Here is a 17,917-nt window from a genome sequence, read left to right on the forward strand (position 1 = left end):
TAGTTTGGACACCTACTCATTCAAGGGTTTTTCTTTATTTTGACTATTTACTACATTGTAGAATAATAGTGAAGACATCAAAACTACAAAATAACACATATAGAATCATGTAGTAACCCCCAAAAAAGTGTTAAACCAATCAAAATATATTTTATATTTGAGATTCTTCAAAGTAGCCACCCTTTGCCTTGATGACAGCTTTGCACACTCTTGGCATTCTCTCAACCAGCTTCATCTGGAATGCTTTTCCAACAGTCTTGAAGGAGTTCCCACATATGCTGAGCACTTGTTGGCTACTTTACCTTCACTCTGCGGTCCAACTCATCCCAAACCATCTCAATTGGGTTGAGGTCAGGTGATTGTGGAAGCCAGGTCATCTGATGCAGCACTCCATCACTATCCTTATTGGTCAAATAGCCCTTACACAGCCTGGAGGTATGTTGGGTCATTGTCCTGTTGAAAAACAAATGATAGTCCCACTAAGCGCAAACCAGATGGGATGGCGTGGTAGCCATGCTGGTTAAGTGTGGCTTGATTTATAAAAAAACAGCAAAGCACCCCCACACCATCACACCACCTCCTCCATGCTTCATGGTGGGAACTACACATGCAGAGGTCATCAGTTCACCTACTCTGAGTCTCACAAAGACACAGCAGTTGGAACCAGAAATCGCAATTTGGACTCATCAGACCAAAGGACAGATTTACACTGGTCTAATGTCCATTGTTCGTATTTCTTGGCCCAAGCAAGTCTCTTCTTATTATTGGTGTCCTTTAGTAGTGTTTTCTTTGCAGCAATTTGACCATGAAGGCCTGATTCACATAGTCTCCTCTGAACAGCTGATGTTGAGATGTGTCTGTTACTTGAACTCTGTGAAGCATTTATTTGGGCTGCATTTCTGAGGCTGATAACTCTAATGAATTTATCCTCTGCAGAAGAGGTAACTCTGGGTCTTCCTTTCCTGTGGCAGTGCTCATGAGAGCCAGTTTCATCATGGTTTTTGCGACTGCACTTGAAGAAACTTTCAAAGTTCCTGAAATGTTACTCATTGACTGACCTTCATGTCTTAAAATAATGATTGACTGTCGTTTCTCTTTGCTTATTTGAGCTGTTCTTGCCATAATATGGACTTGGTCTTTTGCCAAATAGGAATAATTTCTCTATACCACCCCTACCTTGTCACAACACGACTGATTGGCTCAAAGGCATTAAGAAGGAAAGAAATTCCACAAATTAACTTTTAACAAGGCACACCTGTTATTTGAAATGCATTCCAGGTGACTACCTCATGAAGCTGGTTGAGAGAATGCCAAGAGTGTGCAAAGCTGTCATCAAGGCAAAGGGTGGCTATTTGGAGAATCTGTTTAATACTTTTTTGGTTACTACATGATTCCATATGTGTTATTTCATAGGTTTGATGTCTTCACTATTATTCTACAATGTAGAAAATTGAAAAAATGTAAATACAAACTTGAATGAGTAGGTGTGTCCAAACTTTTGACTGGTACTGTATATTTTTAGGGAGCACTGTGGCACTTCCATCTTCACTGGATCCTTAAGAAGATCCCTAAGTTTGAACTCTCCACATTGAATCTAGATTCAATAAGTGTGTAACAGTCAATATCAGTTTCACCGATTTGCAGTTTGCTCATATACAATTAATCTCTCTAAACTCTCTCCAACAGGAGTTTAGCCAACAGCTGCAGAATAAACAAGCCACCCTATCCAGGATGACAGAGATTGTGAGTCGTCTGACTGCGGGCCAGGACAGCCCGGAACATGGAGAGATAGGGCGTCTGAGCCATGCCTGGCTGGGGCTGTTTCACCAAGCTAACAGGCTGAAGAGCCAGAGACAGGAGGACCTGCAGAGGATCCAGGAGTACCACAACTGCATCACAGCCATGGAAGCACTTTTTGAGCAAATGTCTAAGGAGTGGGATAACCTGGCCAGGTGGGGTCATCTGTCTATCTGAAACCTATCACTGAGTTACTATAGAATGAGATCCAGAGATCTATTGCACTAACTGCTCTAATTCCACCCACAATAATATCACAATGCACAATTAAAGTTCATACGTAATGTTTTGACTACATCACAAACAAAAAAATTTTTACATTTCTTTGGTTCTGACTCCAGCAGGTCTTGTTGCTATTTGCTAGTGAATGAGCAGTCCCTTTCATTGCAAAATTCTATTGATGTGGGACCAGCCTCCAGGGCACTCTGTGGGACCAGTCTCCAGGGCACTCTGTGAGACCAGTCTCCAGGGCACTCTGTGGGACCAGCCTCCAGGGCACTCTGTGGGACCAGTCTCCAGGGCACTCTGTGGGACCAGCCTCCAGGGCACTCTGTGGGACCAGTCTCCAGGGCACTCTGTGGGACCAGTCTCCAGGGCACACTGTGGGACCAGCCTCCAGGGCACTCTGTGGGACCAGTCTCCAGGGCACTCTGTGGGACCAGTCTCCAGGGCACTCTGTGGGACCAGTCTCCAGGGCACTCTGTGGGACCAGTCTCCAGGGCACTGTGGGGCCAGCCTCCAGGGCACTCTGTGGGACCAGTCTCCAGGGCACTCTGTGGGACCAGTCTCCAGGGCACTCTGTGGGACCAGTCTACAGGGCACTCTGTGGGACCAGTCTCCAGGGCACTCTGTGGGGCCAGCCTCCAGGGCACTCTGTTTATGTAAATAGAAGATTGACTCTGTGTGGGATCAATAGCTGAATAGTCATAGTTGCCATGGCAGTGGTAACATGACTTAAGAGTTTGAGAGCTGTACCAACATCCTAAAAACCATGACAATGTCTCTCAAACATTCCCTTTCAGCAGTAGACCTGAACTTCTTCTAATCACTCTATTTCCATTAGAATATGTCTTAACTTTGAAAAAGAGTCATTATAATATCCAGTAATTTTATATTTTCCTATCCTCCCTAGGACTGATGCTGAAAGTTCATCTGAGCACTTGGAGGCGCTGAAGAAACTCGCCGTAGCTCTCGGAGACCAGAAGGGAACTCTGGAGGACCTGAAGGACCAGAGGCAGAAAGTCACCCCCCACCTGAACCTGGATGACAAGGAGCTGGTGAAGGAACAGATCAGCCATTTTGAGCAGCGCTGGGTTCAGCTGCAGAGCCTCATCAACAGGAAGATACAGGACTCGGTGCTGACCCTGGAGGACATGGCCAAGGTGTGTGTGTGTTGTAAAAGGCAGAATACACATTTCAGTTCTAATCAATGGACAATAAAGTATCTATTTTACTCTGTTCTATTCAGGTGGAGGCCCGTCTAAGGGAGGCCAGGGAGTGGGCCGAAGAGCAGCAGCCAGGCCTTTCTGAAGCCATGAAGATGAGTCCTCCTCCAGAGTTGGCCCAAAGCTTCCTCTTTGACCACCTCAGCATTTGCAGCGAACTGGAGGCCAAGCAGCTGCTTCTGGCCCAGGCCATGAGTGATGCTGACCGTCTCCTGGCTCACCTGGGGCTCAACGAGTGCCAGCGCCTGCAGCAGCTCATCTCAGACACTCAGGCCGAGGTGGAGTCACTCAGCGTGAAGGTGGGAGAAGGTTTTTATAAAAGGCCATTTGGGTTTCTCACCTCTCCTGCACATGCACAGATACCTTATGTTTACACTGTAACTCATGTTACAAAAAATATATTTATTGTATTTTTTGTGCAAATTAAATAAAGGTGGCTCAACGCAGGAAGCACCTCAGCAAGGCCTTCACTGAGAGGACCCAGTTCCTGCAGGCTGTCAACCAGTCCATCACCTGGGTCCAGCAGAATGAGAAGAAGGCCCAGGCGGAGGAGTACATTGCACTGCTACCTGACGACCTGGCCAAGCAGGTTAAGGCCTGCAGGAACATCCAGAGCAGCCTTAAGGCCTACCAGAGTGAGCTGACCTCCCTGTGGTCTCAGGGCAGAGACCTGATGAAGGACGCCACGCAGGACGAGAAGGTGGAGATGCTCACCAAGCTGCAGGAGCTGCAGAACATCTTTGAAAAAGCCCTGCAGAAATGTGTCCAGAGGCTCCAAGAACTGGACAATGTGCTTGTCTCCAGGAAGTACTTCAAGGCAGACCTGGAAAAGACGTGTCAGTGGCTGAAACAAGCAGACATTGTGACCTTCCCTGAGATCAACCTCATGAATGGCGACTTGGAGCTGAACGTGCAGCTGTTGAAGTACCGGCAGATAGTAGAGCAGGCGATGGAATATGAAAACCTCTTACTGATCGTCCAGAGAACTGGTCAGGAGATCCTGCCCACTCTGAATGAAGTGGACCACTGTTACTTGGATGAGAAACTCAATGCCCTGCCACAGAAATACAACAGCATACTGGCTCTGGCCAAAGAGAAACAGGAGAAGATCGAGCAGGCCATCCTAGCCAGAAAGGAGTACGCCTCCTTCATAGACGTGACTCATAAAGCATTGAAAGAGCTTGAGGAGCAGTTCCATAACTTAGGGTTGCAGCCTGTTGGTCTGCAGACAGAGGAGGTTGTGAATTTACTGAGTGACTACAAAGCTCTTCAGGTAGATCTGAGCAATCTTGGTCTGGCTGTCAGCGAACTGAACCAGAAGAAAGAAGGCTTCCGCAGCACCGGTCAACCCTGGAGACCTGAAGAGTTGACCCAGCTGGTGAGTCTTTACAATGGGCTCAAGAGGCTCATCGAACAGCGGGTGGAGCATCTCGACGACACACTGGAGTCCTTCGAGGACCACAAGGCCATGGCCATGCAGGTGGACTCTGAGCTAAAGGCTACCAAAGAAGAGCTAGTCAAGGTCAACGCAGAGACCCAGTCGGCGGAGGAGAGGCTGAAGAATTACCATGCCCTGGCCGGGAGTCTTCAGAGCGCCAGCTCTCACCTGTCCAGACTCATGGAGCAGATGGATAACTTGGCTCCTCAGCTGGACAAGGCTGCCCATGACGCTTCCAGGGAACAGGTGGTCCTTTGGCAGGAGGAGCTGCAGTCCCTACAGTCTGCCGTGGGGGAGCTGATAGTGGAGTGTGAGAATAGGTTTGTCCAGAGTAAAGACTTTGAGACAGAGGTGAAGAGAACGCTGGACTGGCTGCAGCATATCAGGGATGAGCTGGGCTGTTCTGTGGTAGTGGTGGACGTGAGGGTAGAAAAGGTCCAGGAAGAGATCAGGAAACAGCAGATAATGCAGGATGAGGTTCAGTCCAGGCTGAGGATCGTGGAGGCCCTGAGCAGTAGGGAGAAACAGAAGTACACCAGCGCCAACGAACTGGTCCCAGCCCACGTTGACTTGAGCCTGGAGGAGATGGCCAAGCTACAGGCTGATGTACAGCAAGCAATGAGTTCCAAACAGGTAAGAAAATATCATACTGTCTCAATATATATTACAATTTAAGGGAGTTGGGTTTTTTCCGGAGTTTTCAGAAATCCCGGTTGGAGAATCTGAGAACTTTGGGAAAGTTTATGGAATTTTGCAAACCTGGAATAATGGCAGTAACAAAACATATTGGTTGACATTCTGTAGCGGTGTTGTTGGCTTCACATATTCACCCTCTCGATTCCCATGTCTGTTCTCCAGATCACCCTGGAGCAGGCCTTGGCGTTGTGTCAGAAGTACCACTTCCGGATGCAGTCTGCGTGTGAGTGGCTGGAGGACGCTGTGGCCTTCCTACAACTAGCCAGCCTGGGAGTGGACGTAGAGAACTACGAGGAATGTCTCCGCCAGCAGGAGGACATCCTGGCCTCAGAGCAGGTGACTGCTCTATTAAAGACACAATGCTAAAAGAAAATTAAAACAAAGCTTCAATTAATTGCATCTTATGAATGTTGGCCTTTTTGCCTTTGTTTGATGTGATGGGTTGCCTGTTGCAAGCTAGCCTAGTCCCTGATCTGTTGGTGCTCTTGCCAGATACATTTCAGTATGACAATGAGTGACAGGAAGTTGGCATGATAGCACAGACTAGCACTCAGACTAGCTTCAAGCACTCGTTAATTTATTTACGCAACAGGATAAGTGTGAAGTTGTTCTCTCCCTTTTTCCTGGGAGCAGAAGTTCCTAGACCACCTGCAAGAGTTGGAGGCTCTGCCCCCCCAGCTGGAGAACCTGGTGAACCTCACAGCCAAGGAACAGCTCAGACTGAATGTGGAGTCTGCTCAGCAGAGAGGAGTGGAGGTCCGGGATCAGCTGCAGAATCACCAGGACGTCCTGATCAGGTACAGAATTAGAAGAAAATATTGTAACCAAAACATTGACAATAAGGGTTTAAACATTTTGAATATAGAGAGAGAAAGAGACGTTGGTGCAGAGATGGGTAATTCAGGACTGAGAGTGATTGGATTGTCTTAATGTGATCGTCATCATTATGCCATACTCAATTGAAACTTAGACATTATATACCCTCCAACACGTCCCCCCTCCAACACAATGTAGTGTATCATACAGATGTTGTGTTTTACTTTGGCCAGTATTGTTGCAGCAAAAATAAAACTGCAGCAACAATGATTTGCAGCAACAAAACCTGCACTATGTGTTAGTGCGTGTTTTCACAGGATTTATGTAAATCATAAAGCTCATCTGCATTTCCTGTGCTGCATGAATATTATCATCAACAAAAGTGTGATCAAATTAAGATCCTATATCTGTATGTTCTATCTTCTGTAAATACTTGGCTGCACCATGAAATGTCCTATTGGGACAATAACTGAATTTAATTGAACTGAATTAAATTGACTGTCCCTAGCTGTGTGGCCAAGTGGAAGTCTTACCAGGAGGCGAGGCAGACGGTGATTGAACTGATGAACGAGGCAGAGCAGAAGCTTACTGAGTTTTCCACCGCAAAGGCTGCCACCTTTCTGGAGGCCGAGGAGAAACTCAGGAGTCACAGGGTAAAAGAGGACCATGGGAAAATAAAGAGTGTCTTCTATTTTGACTTGTACGTTCTTGGTTACTTTGCTAATGACGGAGTAATCAGCATTAATCTTTAGTCATCAAAGCACAAAGTTAACATTAGTAAACATTTTCCAGAGAGAACTTTGTTAAGAACTCTGGGCACACACTGCTTGAATCAACATTGTTGATTCCCAGTCTCCATGAAACTACATTGAACCAACATGGAATGGACATTGAATTGACATCTGTGCCTAGTGGGTAATATGTGGATTTACAATGACTCCTCCATTGTGTGTATATTCCCTCCTTCCTTCCTTCCTTCCTCCCTGCCAGTCCCTGGTGTTGATGGTGAATGGGTTCCAGGAGAAGCTGACAGGGCTGGAGGAGCAGGCATCACAACTGGAGCTGGTGGGTAGTGAGGCCAGCAAGGCCACCATCAGCCGCTCCATGACCACGGTGTGGCAGCGCTGGACCCGGCTTCGCAGCGTGGCGCGAGGGCAGGAGAGGGTACTGGAGGACACGGCCCAGGAGTGGGGGACCTTCAGAGAGAAGGTACTGCAACGCTATACATTAAACATGACTAGATGAGTTGTGAGTACAAAGCTGAACAACGCCAAGCGGTTGTTATAGTACTTCAAATAGTACAATTTCACTCTGTAGCCTACACAAATAAACTGTAGAGAAGACAATAGTATGAACTTAACAGTATACTAATAGCATATACTGTATTGTGTATCTGTTCCCCATATATCCTGACATTATAGATCCTAGCCTGATCCATATGTTAGTGCTTACATCTTATGTTTGGCATAACAACTACCATAGATGTTTGCTGCAGTATATAAGCACAAACATATCTGGAAGGAGGCTAAATAGGTACAGCACAGTATTTTACATGTGCCTGTCTTCGTTCATTTCAGATGGTGAAGCTGAGGAGCATGGTGGAGGATCTACAGAGTCATATTATAGACTGTGTTGTGGAGAAGGCCTCCAAGGCTACCCTACAGTCTGTGTTGGACCAGCATGAGCTGCTAATCCAGGATGTAGAGAGAGAGCTGTCCTCCCTCACCCTGCTGCGTCAGTATGCCCTCAGCCTGCTCCATGATGTGGAGGTCCCTTCACCATCGCCCACCTCTGGACAGGACGAACTACCCAGTCTCAAGGAGATCAGAGCAGTACAAGACCACCTGGAAAGGTATTGAAAAGATCAATATTGTTTTTTACACAGATCAGTTGGTCACTCACAAATTAGATTAGCCTTCAAATGTTGCTTTCGAGGCTAGAATATGATCTGGTGATTGGTTATATTGTAAACAACTCAATAGGCCTATCAGAAGGACCTGAATGCTTAGTATTACTTACTGGGGCGGCAGGGTAGCCTAGTGGTTAGAGTGTAGAGGTGGCAGGGTAGCCTAGTGGTTAGAGTGTAGAGGTGGCAGGGTAGCCTAGTGGTTAGAGCGTTGGACTGGTAACTGAAAGGTTGCAAGTTCAAATCGAGCTGACAAGGTACAAATCTGTCGTTCTGCCCCTGAACAGGCAGTTAACCCACTGTTCCTAGGCCATAATTTAAAATAAGAATTTGTTCTTAACAGACTTGCCTAGTTAAATGAAGGTAATAAAATAATGAATCCTCTTCATTCCGAGAGGAACATAGGGCTAAAGTTTCCATCACCTCCACTCTTGAAAACAGATAATAGTGGTTTTATTTCTCTCCTCCACCAGTCTGCTGCAGCAGGCGCAGACCAAGCGTACCCAGGCTGGGGTGGAGCTGAGGGACAGAGAGGGGGTAGAGAAGAACCTGAGTGTGGTCAAATCCTGGATCCAGGAGACCAGGGAGCTGCTCCCCAACACCACCTCAGATATAGATGCTCTGCTGCAGGAGCTGGAGGTAAGCCGCTGACGAACCCTATGGAACTAAAGACAGCGTTAACACCATCTAACACATCATTTTATTGACTACACATGACTCTGTCACAAAAATAACAGGTTCATTGCCAAAATTCCATGGCATTTACTCAACTGTCGTTTCCAGCAGTATTGTATGCTATGGTGTAGTCTCAGGCTGGGATCGATGCTAGCTTTGGTGTGAATTAAAGAATTGTAATGTGAGTTGCTTGTTTTCGAGTATTGGCACATGTGGACATGACCATGTTTCTCTTATGTATTGTACAGGTGGTTCACGGTGATGTGATTGGCTACCGTCAGCATGTGGATAAGATAGCAGAGCAGCAGCAGAGCAAGTATCTGGACCTGTACACCATCCTGCCCTCAGAGATCTCCATGCAGCTGGCTGAGGTGTCCCTAGCACTGGGGGCCATCCAGGACCAGGTATTGTACTGGACTATGTAGGGCATGGATGGACATCATACACACACATTTTGCCATGGGGCCGAGCGAAGATTTTGGAGTTTTATAACAAATTTCCTGCAATTCTACACATTTTGCCATATGGTGTTTGCAATTTTTAATATGATAACTGATGATCAATTGGCCCCACCCAGGTCAGAAATTCAACCATCCTCACTACAAGTTTAGAAAGCTGGCCGCTAGACTAACTTACCAATCCCCCAAAAATTGATGACATGGGCTAATTGAGTTTATTTTTATTTACCCTTATTTAACTAGGCAAGTCAGTTAAGAACAAATTCTTATTTTCATTGATGGCCTAGGAACAGTGGGTTAACTGCCTTCTTCAGGGGCAGAAAGATATATCATAATAATAATAATCTATTTTTTTTTTACCTTGTCAGCTCAGGGATTCAATCTTGCAACCTTTCGGTTACAAGTCCAACACTCTAACCACTAGGCTACCTGCTGATGCATGACCAAATTTCGAAATCGCACTATATCAACTATCTTTTACAACTATACAACTATATCAACTATCTTTTACAACTATACAACTATATCAACTATATTTCCTTCCTCTTCTGATTTTCACAAGGTTCTGTCCAAAGAGAAAGAGATCCAGAAGACAAGAGACATCAAGGAGGACATCAGTTCCAGGATCCATGACGTGTCGGAGAAGATGAAAGCCATCTCCACCAGTCTCAATGACAAAGCCAGCGATGTCCATCACGCTAAAGACGAGACCAAGGTGAGCGCGAGCTGAAGAGGTTCATGCATACGGCTCTTAATCAGGGTTGGGGTCAATTTCATGTCAATTTAGTAAATTCAGGAAGTGAACTCAAATATTCCAAATACTATTTTCTGCTCTTAACGTGTGCTGTTTTCCCTCCACATACAAAGTGAATGAGCATACAGAGCTGTTATCTTGGTCAGTTTATTTAACTCCAAGTTTCTCTCCTCTGCTCTCCACAGTGTCTTTGTGATGATCTGGAGAGCTGTCATCGGACTCTGTCAGAGCTGGATGCTGCGGTCCAGGAGTTCGACAGACGGAACCCCATCTTGGCCAAACAGCTGAGTGATGCCATCGTCAAGTTAGGAGACATCCACCACCACACTGCCAGACTGGCCGAGTGTAGATCCATCTGGCTCAAAAAGGTTAGGAACCAATTGGTTGAGGAAAAAGGTTGGGGAAAAATATTGGTTGGGGAAAAATATTGGTTGGGGAAAAAGGTTGGGGAAAAATATTGGTTGGGGAAAAAGGTTGGGGAAAAATACAAAATACATGGGAAGTCTAGTTGTTGTTACACTGTTGCTGTTGTTGTTGTTACCCCGAAGAGGTGGCATCAATGTACAGTGTTGCCCAGACCAGAGTGTTTACATGGGGCCATTTGACTTTTAATCTTAGTAATACCATAACACACATTGTCGGTATCACTAAGGTAATCATTTCCCTGACGCCTGTTCCTTAGTTCCTCATTGCCTCTCTTGTTATATCTCCCCTCCAGGCAGGGACCCATCTAGAGGAGTACAATGAGATGCTGGACTTCATAGTGAGGTGGTCGGAGAAAGCCAAGGGCCTGGTGAGGGCCAACATCATCTGGAACTCCTGCTCTCATCTGCAGGAACAGATAAGGATGGACGAGGTGGGTGGAGATCGACATGAATAAACACATGATGGAGAGCTGCTGGATTAAAAAGCCAATACAGACTGTATTAAACCGTCTCGCTGTTCACTTCCACTGTACCCTCTGCAGCGATACTGGTGGTGGTGGTGGTGGTGGTGGTGGTGGTGGTGGTGGTGTGTGTGTGTGTGTGTGTGTGTGTGTGGTAATAAATACGTGTTCTGTTACCATGTCTCCTATCATTCTCCCTCTAACCAGGGATCCAGGATGTTGGTTCTCTTTAACTGGCACCTCTCAGGATTCAACCATCACTGGGTGGCACTCATTTTCATAGACAGTGTCCTCTTACTCCATTCATTGCCCGTATTGTGTTGTCTTCCTCCTCTCCCCATCATCAGTCCGTGCTGCGTGAATCTCGAGAGCTTCATGGGGACCTGCAGGCCATGGGAGAGAAGGTGGATCTGCTGTCTGAGGTGCTGCAGACGGAGAACATGTCCCAGCAGGTGTGTGAGCTGAGCCGCCACACCGAGGAGCTCCAGCAGACCATCAGGACACGGCTGCAGAGCCTTCAGGACGCAGCCAAGGTACTGACTCAGACATACTGAATACACTGGCTTAGCATTTAGCCTAGCATCGGATTTTACTGTTGCATTGTTGTTAGTCTTTGTTACAAAGACGGTCGGTGACAAAATTATGCACAATGTGTAAATAGCTTTTAGCATCTCAGTGTTATTCTCACCTGTACATAAAAACATATTTGATTGATTGACCTGTGTGTAGTCCTATTGACAGACGGTTAACATGAATTGATTGCCAGCCAGCTAGCACTCACTAGATTTGGTTCTGGGTTCCAAGAATAACCTGTGTGTGTCCTGTGTCGTCCCCTCAGAGTATGGAGCCTCTGGAGTATGAGGTGAAGACCCTACAAGTGGCTCTGGAACAGGTCCAAGCTACACTGACCTCTCCTGATCTTTCCCGACAGAGTCTCAAAGAACAACTGGCCCAGAGACAGGTAGCTAACTTCAATTCTAACTTAACAGAGAATAACACAGAATTTTTAATAGCATTTTATTCTCATATCATGTTCTTGTTGTTGTTGTTCTTCGTCTACTTCCCTTCCTCTTCTTTCTCTGTCTCTTTCTACTTCTCCTACCTACGTCTCACACTTAAGGTTTGTGGGTAGAATGTAAAGTTTCCTCCTGTGTGTTCTCCTAGCGTCTGCTGTCAGAGATGGAGGGCTTCAAGCTGCAGGTGCAGGCGGTGCAGCTGTGTCAGAGCGCCCTGCGCGTCCCAGAGGAGGTGATGCCTGACCTGGCTATCTGTCACACAGCACTGGGCCTACAGCAGGAGGCCAGCCAGCTACAGCATGTCGTAATACAGCAGTGCAACATTCTACAGGTAGGGAGGCCGCAGCACACTGTGTAACGGAGGAGAAACCGCATAATGAATAAGACTGCCTGTGCCTGAAGACTTGTGTTAGTTCCCTGAGCTAATACCTAGGTTTTAGCTCAACGTACAGTGCCTTGCGAAAGTATTCGGCCCCCTTGAACTTTGCGACCTTTTGCCACATTTCAGGCGTCAAACATAAAGATATAAAACTGTATTTTTTTGTGAAGAATCAACAACAAGTGGGACACAATCATGTAGTGGAACGACATTTATTGGATATTTCAAACTTTTTTAACAAATCAAAAACTGAAAAATTGGGCGTGCAAAATTATTCAGCCCCCTTAAGTTAATACTTTGTAGCGCCACCTTTTGCTGCGATTACAGCTGTAATTCGCTTGGGGTATGTCTCTCTCAGTTTTGCACATCGAGAGACTGACATTTTTTCCCATTCCTCCTTGCAAAACAGCTGGAGCTCAGTGAGGTTGGATGGAGAGCATTTGTGAACAGCAGTTTTCAGTTCTTTCCACAGATTCTCGATTGGATTCAGGTCTGGACTTTGACTTGGCCATTCTAACACCTGGATATGTTTATTTTTGAACCATTCCATTGTAGATTTTGCTTTATGTTTTGGATCATTGTCTTGTTGGAAGACAAATCTCCGTCCCAGTCTCAGGTCTTTTGCAGACTCCATCAGGTTTTCTTCCAGAATGGTCCTGTATTTGGCTCCATCCATCTTCCCATCAATTTTAACCATCTTCCCTGTCCCTGCTGAAGAAAAGCAGGCCCAAACCATGATGCTGCCACCACCATGTTTGACAGTGGGGATGGTGTGTTCAGCTGTGTTGCTTTTACGCCAAACATAACGTTTTGCATTGTTGCCAAAAAGTTCAATTTTGGTTTCATCTGACCAGAGCACCTTCTTCCACATGTTTGGTGTGTCTCCCAGGTGGCTTGTGGCAAACTTTAAACGACACTTTTTATGGATATCTTTAAGAAATGGCTTTCTTCTTGCCACTCTTCCATAAAGGCCAGATTTGTGCAATATACGACTGATTGTTGTCCTATGGACAGAGTCTCCCACCTCAGCTGTAGATCTCTGCAGTTCATCCAGAGTGATCATGGGCCTCTTGGCTGCATCTCTGATCAGTCTTCTCCTTGTATGAGCTGAAAGTTTAGAGGGACGGCCAGGTCTTGGTAGATTTGCAGTGGTCTGATACTCCTTCCATTTCAATATTATCGCTTGCACAGTGCTCCTTGGGATGTTTAAAGCTTGGGAAATATTTTTGTATCCAAATCCGGCTTTAAACTTCTTCACAACAGTATCTCGGACCTGCCTGGTGTGTTCCATGTTCTTCATGATGCTCTCTGCGCTTTTAACGGACCTCTGAGACTATCACAGTGCAGGTGCATTTATACGGAGACTTGATTACACACAGGTGGATTGTATTTATCATCATTAGTCATTTAGGTCAACATTGGATCATTCAGAGATCCTCACTGAACTTCTGGAGAGAGTTTGCTGCACTGAAAGTAAAGGGGCTGAATAATTTTGCACGCCCAATTTTTCAGTTTTTGATTTGTTAAAAAAGTTAGAAATATCCAATAAATGTCGTTCCACTTCATGATTGTGTCCCACTTGTTGTTGATTCTTCACAAAAAAATACAGTTTTATATCTTTATGTTTGAAGCCTGAAATGTGGCAAAAGGTCGCAAAGTTCAAGGGGGCCGAATACTTTCGCAAGGCACTGTAACAACACAGTCTTGAGGCACACAGAAGACCAGAGTTTTGAATCCGGTTAGACACACCTGCAAGCCACGAACAGTTCACATCCTTCATTGTGCACCAGTATTGACGTTCCTTGATTTCCTGTCCTTCTGTAGGAGGCTGTTGTGCAGTATGAGCAGTATGAGCAGGAGGCGAAGCACTTCCAGGGGCTGATAGAGGATGCCCACAGGGTCATCCAGGACCGACCCATTCCCACCAGCACTATCCAGGAACTGCAGGCTCAGATCCTACACCATGAGGTATAGTACAACACATTGACAGTGGAAGAAAATAAAATATTTTGCACATATAAAGGAATTGAAAACCTCTAGATTCTGGTACTGGTTCTGATAAGTAGGTATCCAAAACAAATGTAAAAAAAAAACAACAACTAAGTAAACATTGTATAAGTGTATGCCTACAGTGTATATAGATGCTTAACTTGTTGTGAGCATAACCACTGACTGTAATTGGGATGCTACTAACAGGAGCTGGCCCAGAAAATCAAGGGTTACCAGGAGGAGATAGCCAGTCTGAACTCGAAGTGTCAGATGCTGACTGTGAAGGCCAAACATGACACCATGCTACTCACTGTGAGTGACACGGAGCGGGTGGGGCTTACCGTGGAGGACCTGGATGGAGACGTAGACAAACCATCTGTTCTTATGGTGACTGGCCGACTCCCCTCCTTTACTAATGATGTGTTTTGTACTGCATGTATTTTCTGATTACCGGTAATGAACTAACTCAGATAAATCACTCCACTGTTAATCCTGCTAGCCTTCATCAAATCTGGAATCTCACGGCTAGCATGCAGTCTGTCAGAAAGTTACTGAATGCGCTAGTCTTACTGAGTTCTTGGTGATGGACTGACTCTAAAACATGAATGCTCTTTGTGTATCTGTCCTAACTGTCCTGCGGTGTGTCAGATGACGGCTGGCCGCTGTCACACCCTTCTGTCCCCGGTCACCGAGGAGTCTGGGGAGGAGGGTACCAGCAGTGAGATCTCCTCTCCTGTCTGTCGCTCCCCTTCTCCCAGCACTCACACACAGGTATCACCTACTGAGCTCTCTCTCTCTCTCTCTCTCTCTCTTTCTCTCTCTCTCTCTCTCTCTCTCTCTCTCTCTCTCTCTCTTCTACTCTCTCTCTCGCCCTCGCCCTCGCCCTCTCTCACTCTCTCTCTCTCTCTCTTTCTCTCTCTCTCTCTCTCTCTCTCTCTCTCTCTCTCGCCCTCTCGCTTAATCTCGTACTCTCTCTCTTCTACTCTCTCTCTCTCCACTTTCCCTGCAGACCATGAGGGATGAAAGGATTCTCTATCCCCTGTCATCCTGTTTTAAATGCATTGCATTAGCACTGATTAACACATAGCTTCTGGCTACTGTACTTCTCCACAAAGTGCCTGCCCACATACCTTAATGTGTACCGACCTAGGCACCAAGTAACACTATGGTGCCTCTCTGTGAAGGGTTACACATCAACCCCTCTATCTCTGAAGGCTTACACATCAACCCCTCTATATGTGAAGGCTTACACATCAACCCCTCTATCTGTGAAGGCTTGCACATCAACCCCTCTATCTGTGAAGGCTTGCACATCAACCCCTCTATCTGTGTAGGCTTACACATCAACCCCTCTATCTGTGAAGGCTTACACATCAACCCCTCTATCTGTGAAGGCTTACACATCAACTCCTCTATCTGTGAAGGCTTACACATCAACCCCTCTATCTGTGAAGGGTTACACATCAACTCCTCTATCTGTGTAGGCTTACACATCAACCCCTCTATCTGTGAATGCTTACCCATCAACCCCTCTATCTGTGAAGGCTTACACATCAACTCCTATCTGTGTAGGCTTACACATCAACTCCTCTACCTGTGAAGGCTTACACATCAACTCCTCTATCTGTGTAGGCTTACACATCAACTCCTATCTGTGTAGGCTTACACATCAACTCCTCTATCTGTGTAGGCTTACACATCAACTCCTCTATCTGTGTAGGCTTACACATCAACTCCTCTATCTGTGTAGGCTTACACATCAACTCCTCTATCTGTGAAGGCTTGCACATCAACTCCTCGATCTGTGAAGGCTTACACATCAAATCAAATGTTATTTGTCACATACACATGGTTAGCAGATGTTAATGCGAGTGTAGCGAAATGCTTGTGCTTCTAGTTTCGACCATGCAGTAATATCTAACAAGTAATCTAACCTAACAATTTCACAACAACTACCTTATGCACACAAGTGTAAAGGAATGAATAAGAATATGTACATAAAAAATATATGAATGAGTGATGATATGGAACGTCATAGGCAAGATGCAGTGGATGGTATAGAGTACAGTATATACATATGAGATGAGTAATGTAGGGTATGTAATCATATAAAAGTGGCGTTGTTTAAAGTGGCTAGTGATACATTTATTAAATACATTTTTCTATTATTAAAGTGGCCAGAGTTGAGTCAGTATGTTGGCAGCAGCCACTCAATGTTAGTGGTGGCTGTTTTAACAGTCTGATGGCCTTGAGATAGAAGCTGTTTTTCAGTCTCTCAGTCCCTGCTTTGGTGCAACTGTACTGACCTCGCCTTCTGGATGATAGCGGGGTGAACAGGCAGTGGCTCGGGTGGTTGTTCTCCTTGATGATCTTTATGGCCTTCCTGTGACATCGGGTGGTGTAGGTGTCCTGGAGGGCAGGTAGTTTGCCCCCGGTGATGCGTTGTGCAGACTTCACTACCCTCTGGAGAGCCTTACGGTTGTGGGCGGAGCAGTTGCTGTACCAGGCGGTGATACAGCCCGACAGGATGCTTGCGATTTTGCATCTGTAAAAGTTTGTGAGTGTTTTTGGTGACAAGCCAAATTTCTTCAGCCTCCTGAGGTTGAAGAGGCTCTGCTGCGCCTTCTTCACCACGCTGTCTGTGTGGGTGGACCATTTCAGATTGGCCGTGATGTGTACGCCGAGGAACTTAAAACTTTCTACCCTCTCCACTACTGCCCCGTCGATGTGGATAGGGGGGTGCTCCCTCTGCTGTTTCCAGAAGTCCATGATCATCTCCTTTGTTTTGTTGACGTTGAGTGTGAGGTTATTTTCCTGACATCACACTCCGAGGGCCCTCACCTCCTCCCTGTAGGTCGTCTCGTCATTGTTGGTAATCAAGCCTACCACTGTAGTGTCGTCTGCAAACTTGATTATTGAGTTGGAGGCGTGCATGGCCACGCAGTCTTGGGTGAACAGGGAGTACAGGAGAGGGCTCAGAACGCACCCTTGTGGGGCCCCAGTGTTGAGGATCAGCGGGGTGGAGATGTTGTTACCTACCCTCACCACCTGGGGGCGGCCCGTTCGGAAGTCCAGGACCCAGTTGCACAGGGCGGGGTCGAGACCCAGGGTCTCGAGCTTGATGACGAGTTTGGAGGGTACTATGGTGTTAAATGCTGATCTGTAGTCGATGAACAGCATTCAACTCCTCTATCTATGTAGGCTTACACATCAACTCCTCTATCTGTGAAGGCTTACACATCAACTCCTCTATCTGTGTAGGCTTACACATCAACTCCTCTATCTGTGTAGGCTTACACATCAACTTCTCTATCTGTGTAGGCTTACTTTGCTCACTTGTGTTGTCTTCTTTCAGATGGGACGAGACACCCTCCCCAGAGCTCCCGTACAGGAGCTAAATGACCCGATGTTTGAATCTGAGGCTAACCTAGATGACCTTCAACGCTCCTGGGAGACTATGGAGAATGTGGTACGCAATTCATATATACCTATTTGTGCTGCTACCTACACTACCGTTCAAAAGTTTGGTGTCAAAAGTTTTTTAGTTTCTTGGCAATTTCTCGCAAGGAATAGCCTTCATTTCTCAGAATAAGAATAGACTGACGAGTTTCAGAATAAAGACATTTGTGAGCCTGTAATCGAACCCACAAATGCTGATGCTC

At 46.1% G+C, this 17,917-nt stretch overlaps 1 protein-coding gene across 2 annotated transcripts in view; it reads left to right on the top strand.

Annotated features, from left to right (window-relative positions):
* Positions 1-17,917, top strand: part of LOC110504238 (nesprin-1) — a 180,891-nt gene that overhangs the window by 104,314 nt on the left and 58,660 nt on the right. For both annotated transcript variants that reach the window (XM_090221294.1, XM_090221295.1), the window contains 21 exons: positions 1,687-1,952; positions 2,930-3,179; positions 3,266-3,541; positions 3,676-5,313; positions 5,539-5,712; positions 6,010-6,173; positions 6,701-6,845; positions 7,183-7,401; positions 7,770-8,044; positions 8,572-8,737; positions 9,022-9,177; positions 9,794-9,946; positions 10,171-10,353; positions 10,704-10,841; positions 11,219-11,404; positions 11,710-11,832; positions 12,036-12,218; positions 14,091-14,234; positions 14,463-14,642; positions 14,904-15,026; positions 17,611-17,724. In XM_090221294.1, the coding sequence (XP_090077420.1) occupies positions 1,687-1,952; positions 2,930-3,179; positions 3,266-3,541; positions 3,676-5,313; positions 5,539-5,712; positions 6,010-6,173; positions 6,701-6,845; positions 7,183-7,401; positions 7,770-8,044; positions 8,572-8,737; positions 9,022-9,177; positions 9,794-9,946; positions 10,171-10,353; positions 10,704-10,841; positions 11,219-11,404; positions 11,710-11,832; positions 12,036-12,218; positions 14,091-14,234; positions 14,463-14,642; positions 14,904-15,026; positions 17,611-17,724 (5,256 nt within the window). The remainder of the gene's footprint in view (positions 1-1,686; positions 1,953-2,929; positions 3,180-3,265; positions 3,542-3,675; positions 5,314-5,538; positions 5,713-6,009; positions 6,174-6,700; positions 6,846-7,182; positions 7,402-7,769; positions 8,045-8,571; positions 8,738-9,021; positions 9,178-9,793; positions 9,947-10,170; positions 10,354-10,703; positions 10,842-11,218; positions 11,405-11,709; positions 11,833-12,035; positions 12,219-14,090; positions 14,235-14,462; positions 14,643-14,903; positions 15,027-17,610; positions 17,725-17,917) is intronic.

Source organism: Oncorhynchus mykiss, chromosome 25 (assembly GCF_057628025.1).
Source record: "Oncorhynchus mykiss isolate SJ-2025 chromosome 25, ASM5762802v1, whole genome shotgun sequence".
In the NCBI taxonomy this organism is placed as follows: Eukaryota; Metazoa; Chordata; class Actinopteri; order Salmoniformes; family Salmonidae; genus Oncorhynchus; species Oncorhynchus mykiss.